Below are 9,483 nucleotides of genomic sequence, written 5' to 3'. Positions count from 1 at the left end.
ACAGTGTTCAAGAAGGGTCTACCAAATATAATGGGACAAAAGCTATCTTGTGGGGAACCAAGAACAAGAAAATCAGCAGGATATTTAGTTTTCCCACACAAGACTTCAACATCCCTAACAATTCCAATGGGTGATATTGTATCTCTATTAGCAAGTTTGATGGTGACATCAATTTCTTCTAACTCAGTAGGTGCAATATCATGCATAATTTCTTTGTATAAGTCATGAGGTATAGCACTAGCACTGGCACCCATATCGCATAAGCCATGATAACAATGATCTCCTATTTTAACAGAAATAACAGGCATGCCTACCACAGGTCTATGTTTATCTTTAGCACAAGGTTTGGCAATTCTAGCAGTTTCATCACAGAAATAAATAACATGCCCATCAATATTATCAGCCAAGAGATCTTTCACAATAGCAACATTAGGTTCAACTTTGATTTGCTCAGGAGGTGTATAAGTTCTAATATTGCTTTTACGAACCACAGTTGAAGCTTTAGCATGATCCTTTATCCTAACAGGGAAGGGTGGTTTCTCAACATAAGAAGTAGGAACAATAGGATCATTATAAGTGATAGTATTTTCTTCAACTTTAATAGGTGCAGCTACTTTTACTTCTATGGGAGGATGATATTTAAACCACTTCTCCTTAGGGAGATCAATATGAGCAGCAAAGGATTCACAAAAGGAAGCTACTATCTCAGAGTCAAGTCCATATTTAGTGCTAAATTTACGGAAAACATCGGTATCCATAAAAGATTTAACACAATCATACTTAGGTGTCATACTTGACTCCTTACCTTCGTTGAGATCCCAATCTACAGAGTTGCGTTTAATTCTATCCAATAAATCCCATTTGAATTCAATCGTCTTTATAGTAAAAGAGCCAGCACAAGAAGTATCGAGCATGGTGCGATTGTTATCAGAAAGCCGAGCATAAAAATTTTGAATAATTATTTCTCTTGGGAGCTCATGATTGGGGCATGAATATAACATTGATTTAAGCCTCCCCGAAGCTTGAGCGATGCTTTCTCCTTCGCGAGGCGAAAAATTATATATATAATTGTGATCACGATGAACAAGATGCATGGGATAATTTCTTTGATGAAATTCCAATTTCAATCGTTTGTAGTTCCATGATCCCGTATCATCACATAGCCTATACCATGTCAATGCATCTCCCTTCAAAGATAAAGGGAAGACCTTCTTCTTAATAAAATCACCGGGTATACCTGCAAGCTTAAATAATCCACAAACCTCATCCACATAGATTAGGTGCTCATCAGGATGCTTTGTTCCATCTCCTGCAAAAGGATTAGCTAGCAGTTTTTCTAACATACCCGAAGGAATCTCAAAGTGGACATTTTCATCTTCAGTAGGTTCAGTAGGTTGAGGAGCAACTCTTTGCTCTACTGGTCGGGGTGAAGATACCCCGAACAAGCCCCTCAGAGGATTACTTTCCATAGTAACGAGTGACAGTAAATTTCAGCACACTATATAAATTTTTTCCTTGCCAAATTCCACCTACCAAAGGCGCGCCCTACTCCCCGGCAACGGTGCCAGAAAAGAGTCTTGATGACCCACAAGTATAGGGGATCTATCGTAGTCCTTACGATAAGTAAGAGTGTCGAACCCAACGAGGAGCAGAAGGAAATGATAAGCGGTTTTCAGCAAGGTATTCTCTGCAAGCACTGAAATTATAGGTAACAGATAGTTTTGTGATAAGATAATTTGTAACGAGCAACAAGTAACAAAAGTAAATAAAGTGCAGCAAGGTGGCCCAATCCTTTTTGTAGCAAAGGACAAGCCTGGACAAACTCTTATATAGAGAAAAGTGCTCCCGAGGACACATGGGAATTATCGTCAAGCTAGTTTTCATCACGTTCATATGATTCGCGTTCGGTACTTTGATAATTTGATATGTGGGTGGACCGGTGCTTGGGTTCTGTCCTTACTTGGACAAGCATCCCACTTATGATTAACCTCTATTGCAAGCATCCGCAACTACAACAAAAGTATTAAGGTAAACCTAACCATAGCATGAAACATATGGATCCAAATCAGCCCCTTACGAAGCAACGCATAAACTAGGGTTTAAGCTTCTGTCACTCTAGCAACCCATCATCTACTTATTACTTCCCAATGCCTTCCTCTAGGCCCAAATAATGGTGAAGTGTTATGTAGTCGACGTTCACATAACACCACTAGAGGATAGACAATATACATCTCATCAAAATATCGAACGAATACCAAATTCACATGACTACTAATAGCAAGACTTCTCCCATGTCCTCAGGAACAAACATAACTACTCACAAAGCATATTCATGTTCATAATCAGAGGAGTATTAATATGCATATAGGATCTGAACATATGATCTTCCACCAAATAAACCAACTAGCATCAACTACAAGGAGTAATCAACACTACTAGCAACCTACAGGTACCAATCCCAGACTATGAGACAAGAATTGGATACAAGAGATGAACTAGGGTTTGAGAGGAGATGGTGCTGGTGAAGATGTTGATGGAGATTGCCCTCTCGTGATGATTTCCCCCTCCCGGAGGGAAGTGTCCCCGGCAGAACAGCTCTGCCGGAGCCCTAGATTGGTTCTGCCTCGTGGCGGCGGAGTCTCGTCCCGAAAGCTTGCTTATGATTTTTCTTCGGAAGAAATACTTCATATAGTAGAAGATGGGCACCGGAGGGCCAACAGGGGGCCCACGAGGCAAGGGGGCGCGCCCAGGGGGTAGGGCGCGCCCCCACCCTCGTGGACAGGTGGAGGCCCCCCTGACGTATTTCTTCCGCTCAATATTTTTTATTATTTCCAAAAATAACTTTCGTGGAGTTTCAGGACTTTTGGAGTTGTGCAGAATAGGTCTCTAATATTTGCTCCTTTTCCAGCCCAGAATTTCAGCTGCCGGCATTCTCCCTCCTTATGTAAACCTTGTAAAATAAGAGAGAATAGGCATAAGTATGGTGACATAATGTGTAATAACAGCCCATAATGCAATAAATATCGATATAAAAGCATGATGCAAAATGGACGTATCAAGCGGTCGATGTGTGGTGTAATAGTAGTAGATGCAGGCAGGAGTCGGTCTACTTGTCACGGACGTGATGCCTATATAGATGATCATGCCTAGATATTCTCATAATTATGCACTTTTCTATCAATTGCTCGACAGTAATTTGTTCACCCACCGTAATACTTATGCTATCTTGAGAGAAGCCACTAGTGAAACCTATGGCCCCCGGGTCTATCTTCCATCATATTAATCTTCCGTCAACTAGCTATTTCTTTCGCCGTTTATTTTGCAATCTTTACTTTTCAATCTTTATCATAAAAATACCAAAAATATTATCTTATCATCTCTACCAGATCTCACTTTTGCAAGTGGCCGTGAAGGGATTGACAACCCCTTTATCGCGTTGGTTGCAAGGTTCTTATTTGTTTGTGTAGGTACGAGGGACTTGCGTGTGGCCTCCTACTGGATTGATACCTTGGTTCTCAAAAACTGAGGGAAATACTTATGCTACTTTGCTGCATCACCCTTTCCCCTTCAAGGGAAAAACCAACGCATGCTCAAGAGGTAGCAGCCTCCCGCTTCCTTCCCTCCTCCCTCCTCTTTCCTCCCCCCAGTAAATAAGGAAGCGGGGAGGGGGGCGGCCTAGGAGGAACCCAAGTAGGATTCGGTCGTACTTGGGGCGCCTCCAGGACTCTCCCCTCTCCCTCTCACCTATATATATATATATATGTGGGGGGGCGCCCCTAGCACACACCAGACAATTGCCTAGCCGTGTGCGGCGCCCGCCTCCACCGTTTACACCCTCGGTCATATTTTCGTAGTGCTTAGGCGAAGCCCTGCGAGGAGCACATCACCGTCACCACGCTGTCGTGCTGACGGAACTCATCTACTACCTTGACATCTTGCTAGATCAAGAAGGCGAGGGACGTCACCTAGCTGAATGTGTGCGGAGGTGTCGTGCGTTTGGTACTTGATCGATTGAAGCGCGAAGAAGTTCGACTACATCAACTGTGTTGAGAAACGCTTCCGCTTACGGTCTACGAGGGTACGTAGACACACTCTCCCCCTCGTTGCTATGCATCTCCATGGATAGATCATTGCGTGTGCGTAGAAATTTTGTTGTTTTCCATGCAACGTTTCCCAACAGGTTGTAACGTTAATACATCTGTTTTGCAGGTGAAATTTCTATCTCATCTACTTTGCAGGTGAAATTTCTATTAGAGATCACTCTGGAGCTTGTATGAATCTCTGTGATATAACTGTTTTGAATTCCTGCCACACTACCTCTCGAAAAAATTGTTTTGTTGGAAACATTATTATCAAAGTTCACTATGGTTGCATTGAAATATTCTTACTTGATATTTCTCTCTCAATGAAATCCATTATTCTCGAAGATATGAAATATCTCTCTGAGGTTTTATTCTAATATATGCAAGTTATCGGACAACAAATCTTTCAGAGGCTGCATACATTTAGGCAGAGGGGGGTATTTTATATTTGAGATTATTGATTGTTATTACTTTCTGCACGTTACTGGTTACAAACTTATCTACTCATCGATGATTATCTATTTTGTCAACAATCACTCAAAAAGGGGGAGATTGTTGGTGCAATTCTTTCCCCTTTTGTTTTGGAGATTGTTATCAGAAATAATGAGGGTGTTTGCTAGTGCACAGAGAGACAAATAGTCCATGGAGTGTCGATAAGATTGCTATAATCTTCTGAGAAGTTTGCTATAAACTTCAGAAAATTCTTCTGTGAAGCAGAGAAGATTAATAGATTTTGAGGAGTTCAATATCGTGAAGATTGCATGTCAGAGATGGCCCATAAAAGCAATTCGTACGTAAGGTGTTTGAGAAGAAATGGCTCCAGTAGAGAAGAATGAAGACAAAGTGAAGACGTAGCATTTGTTTCGTCATCTCATTTTCTTCCTTGAGTCATAGGACCACCATACTATTATGAGGGGTATAAGTATTTCGAGACTTTTGTTTGTTGTGGTGCTTAACTGTAACCTATCCTATAAGGGTTGAGAGAAATCTCTTCTTGCTTCGAAACATTTACTCGCCAGCTAGGAACGATGTTCTTTTGAGCTGCGAGAGAAATGCTTCAGTAGAGGAGTCAGCTTTACTTGTTCCTCAAGTAAAGTTGCCGGGTGTGTTTGAAATCCGATCGTTGAAAATGTGTCGGTTGGCCATTGGCTGAACCGCGTGTCCTTATTGGTCATTTCCCATTTGGGATGCTGTGGCTATAAATTGTCACCCCATACCAATGTTGTTTGTTGGCTGCTCCGCTTGAGATTTTGAGAAGATTGACTAAGCACCCTGTGTGAAAGATTTGAGTTAAATCCATCGAGAGAAAACCAAGAATCGAAACTTAGAGAGTGGTTGAGCATCATAGTAGATCTGAGTTGAGAGTTCTTGTACCTATTACTCTTGATAGCTGCAACTCTCTAGATGGTTAGGCGTCTACTCGCGTAGAGAAGAGTAATTGTCATCACCGAGTCAAAGTCTTCAGCAACCAAGAGTCATTGTGGTTGTCGAAGCAAGTCTATTAACTGTTTGGAGATCGCCAAGAAGAATCTACCACGAGTAAAATTAACTGAAGTTTGATCAACTTTACGTTGAGGAGAATAGGACGGTGAGAGGCTAGCTCGTGTGTTCATTCACAAGTCTCTCCAAGCAGACGTAGCTCTTTTGCAGAAGAGTGAACTACTACCAAATCATTTGTCGCCATCAAGCACCATTGGTTACTTCTTTGTTCGCATTCATCTTGTGCAATTCTCTCTCGACCAAGTAGTGTTTTCTGTGTTGTTCTTCAATTTAACTTCGCCTCATTATCCTTGGAGCAAATTTATCTGGTTTATGACAGTGTTATGTGGCATATTTGTGTTCTTTGTTGTCAAGGTTATTTGTCTGTATGTTCATCTGCTCATCTAAATCTACTTAGTTATCCAACTTAGTCTGTCAGATGAACATCTCTCAGTAATGTGTATGTTTATTTTCTATGTTGTGTGCACAATATCACCTATGCTGGCAATTTTGGTTTCATTCCTTGTGACCTTTATTATTCTCAAAGTTATATGCTACTATACCCGTAGGATTTTATCATCTCTTTTATGAAAGAGCTTCGTCCGAGGAGGGGAGGCCCCTCTGTCCCGTTCCCACGTCGCCCTCCTGCCGGCGGCTGGACCCACGGGATCGAGGACGGGCGCTCTATGCAGGACCTGGGCGCAGGCGCAGAGCGCACGGTGCTAGCCCCGGGCGCTGGCGCGGGCCGTGCCCGCCCCCAGGCGCCGGTGGTGTCCACGGGCTGCCGGGGCATGCCATCCGCGGGCTCCAGGCGCGGCCACGACGGCGAGGACGGCGACAGCCAGAGACGGTCCTGGAAGGACACCCTGCTGGGGCGGGGACGCGGAAAGGAGCACGTTGCGGCAGCCGTGGACCCGCCCCCCGAGCGCCATCGCAGCCGCACGTCCAGCTCCCGCCACCGTCAAGGGGCGCCCCGAGGGCGCCGCAGCAGCTCTGATCACCAAGGCAAGCACCACGGCAACGGCAATGGCAACGGCTACGCCCACGCGCTTCGCAACGCGGGAAGGGTGTGGGCGGCTCCAAGCGCCTTGAGCGCGGTCAGTCTTCAAGGACCGCTCCGCCCGCAGCAAACCCGCTCCTTGCTCCGCCGCGCCCGCCGCCTCCCCCCGCGGCGGCCGCGGAAGCGGACCCGATGGCCGAGTAGGAAGCTGGCAAAGAGCTCCCGCCCCCACCACGCCCGGACCCCAGGGCCGCCGCGGTGGACGCGGCAGCGGCAAAGAAGTTGGACAAGCCTCTCTCCTTCTCCGAGCGCGAGGAGGGCACCGAGGGTGACACGGACGTCATCGACATGGGCCCTGCCCTCTCCCTCGTCAGGCACACCCCGGCGATGGCGGACACTCACTCCCTACAGCTCGGCGTCGTGACCAGCAAAGTCTGCCACCTGCAGATCGGCGAAGAGGGCGTCGAGGACGCGACCAAGCAGCTCTTCTCCGAAACCCCGACCCGTGTAATTAGCCGGGCACCTCCCCGCTCCAAGACCCCGCTTCGCCCCAGGCCTGCGGCGATCCGCCACAGCGCACATCAAGCTAGCAACCCTTCCATGGTTCCCGTCAGCCAGCGCGCCACTCTCCGCATCGTTCATGGCCTCGGCATCCTCGGCCCGAAGGAAGCCATGACCGCGAAGGCAGCCGAGGCCCTCATCAAGCGTTTCAACGAGCCGCTGTCCGACACCGACATCCACGCCATCACCAGGCTTACCAACCTCGACCCGGCCGCGCTGCGGGTGGCGGCCGGCATGCAGGGCCCTGACGGAGAGGCCCCGGAGGCCATGCTTTCCCCATGTTAGTGCACTCATGTTGTAGTTCGCTCCGGCGACGCCCAGCGTTCCGCTGGGTTGAGCTAGGTCTAGTTCGTTGCAGTCCTTGTAGTAGGTGTAGAGGCGCTGCCGTGTGCCGGCGGATATTGGGGCCTATTGGTGGCCGCCGGCAGCCCCCGGACCGTGAGGAGGTGTACCCGTCTTTTCTTAATGAAATTCGTAGTCGTCGGAGCAGCTTCATAGTGTTTAATGATTGACACAAATTGCCCCATCATGAGTTGGAACATCCGTGGTTTAAACACGCCGGCGCGACACGCAGTTGTCTGTGAAACGGCAGAAGCTCATAGGCTAGCCATCCTCTGCCTCCATGAGACTAAAATCGAAACCTGGAGTCGCCCCCTGGTCAAGGACGTCGGCGGTGCAAGGCTAACTGATTGCGTTGTGCTCCCCGCCTCCGGCACCAGGGGAGGTGCTGCAATCTTCTGGGACAGCTCTGTAGTAGATGTGCAATCGCATGCTATCGGCCTCTTCTCCATCACTGCCCGCGTCACCCTGAGGTCAACCTCAACAACGTTTTGGCTGACCACGGTGTACGGCCCCGTCAACGATAGTAGAAAGGATGAGTTCCTGTCAGAAATAGCTAGGACGACGCCGCCACCAAACGACCCCTGGCTCATCAACGACGACTTCAACCTCATATACAAGGCTAGTGACAAGAACAATAGCAACATTAACCGTAGAATGATGGGCAAATTCCGTGCGGCGATCGACGCCGCAGGACTCCGGGAGATTAGATGCAAAAACCGCCGTTTCACCTGGAGTAACGAGCGCGACGATCTGACCCTTGTCAACATCGACAAATTCTTCTGCAGCAACGCTTGGGACACCCTCTTCCCAACCTTCCTCCTGCACGCCGCTTCAACGTCCTGCTCCGACCACTGCCCCCTTCTGCTCGCTGCAGCAACCGCATCACGCCGACCGACTCGTTTCCGGTTTGAATCCTTCTGGCCACGTTTCCCCCGATTCCACGAAACGGTGCAACATGCGTGGGATCGCCCCGTTGCCTCTAGTTGTGCATTCAAACGCATCCATGTCAAACTAGATAGGGCGGCAAAGGATCTCAAAATCTGGGCAAAGGGTTTTTTCAGCAACACTCGCCTACAGCTGCAGATCGCAAATGAACATAGACAGCTATCTAGCGGCGAGCTTGCTCTCCGGAAGAAGCTCAAGCTCCACGTCCTGGGCCTGGCGGCGATCGAGAGGGCCAGGAAGCGCCAGGCCTCACGCATCACATGGCTGCGGGCTGGAGAAGCCCGATCGGCCTTTTTCGAGGCAAAAAACAATTCTAGGAGACAGAAAAACTTCATCCACGCCATCCACACGTCTGATTCCATCGTCAAGTCGCACAGCGACAAGGCCAGCGCTATCTACGACCACTTCGGCTCCTCCCTTGGGGCGGCGCCAGTCAGAGACACCACCATTGCCTGGAGCTCGCTCAATCTTCCATCGCTGCCGGCTGTAGGTCTAGATAACCCGTTTTCGGAGGAGGAGGTTTGGCAGGCGATTTGTGCTTCTCCGCAGGAAAAAGCGCCTGGGCCGGATGGCTTCAACAGAGCCTTCTTCCGAGCATGCTGGTCGGTCATTAAGCTCGATGTCATGGCAGTTTTCCACCAGTTCTATCACCTAGCAGGAGGAGACGTGGCCGCATCAACCGGGCAATGATCGTTCTCCTCCCCAAAAAGGACGGAGCGGCCGCGATCACGGACTATCGTCCGACTAGTCTGATCCATTCGATGGCGAAGCTAATCTCCAAGGTCCTCTCCATGAGGCTGGCGAAGGTGATCCACACTATCATTTCTCCGGCGCAAACGGCATTCCTCAAAACCAAATGCATCCCTGATAGCTACCTATATGTGCAAAACACCATTCGCCACCTCCACCGTCGCAAAACCCCGGCACTGCTCATGAAGCTCGACATCGAGAAGGCGTTCGACACGGTCTCGTGGGACTACTTGCTAGAGTTGCTGCAGCAGCTAGGGTTTAGCGCGCGCTGGCGAGATTGGGTGGCCCTGCTCCTCTCCCCGGCGTCCTCGGCGGTTTCTTTGA

General features: G+C 48.4%; 1 protein-coding gene across 1 annotated transcript; it reads left to right on the top strand.

Annotated features, from left to right (window-relative positions):
* Nucleotides 1–7,650: 7,650 nt before the first annotated feature.
* LOC141041046 (uncharacterized) lies at nt 7,651–9,099 on the top strand. The gene has a single exon (XM_073507157.1). It carries the CDS (start codon nt 7,651–7,653, stop codon nt 9,097–9,099), a length of 1,449 nt encoding a protein of 482 aa, XP_073363258.1.
* Nucleotides 9,100–9,483: the final 384 nt, after the last annotated feature.

The sequence above is a fragment of the Aegilops tauschii genome, chromosome 2 (assembly GCF_002575655.3).
Source record: "Aegilops tauschii subsp. strangulata cultivar AL8/78 chromosome 2, Aet v6.0, whole genome shotgun sequence".
Classification (NCBI taxonomy): domain Eukaryota; kingdom Viridiplantae; phylum Streptophyta; class Magnoliopsida; order Poales; family Poaceae; genus Aegilops; species Aegilops tauschii.
Note: the sequence above shows the minus strand (reverse complement) of the source record. Positions and strands in the feature narration are given on the sequence as shown.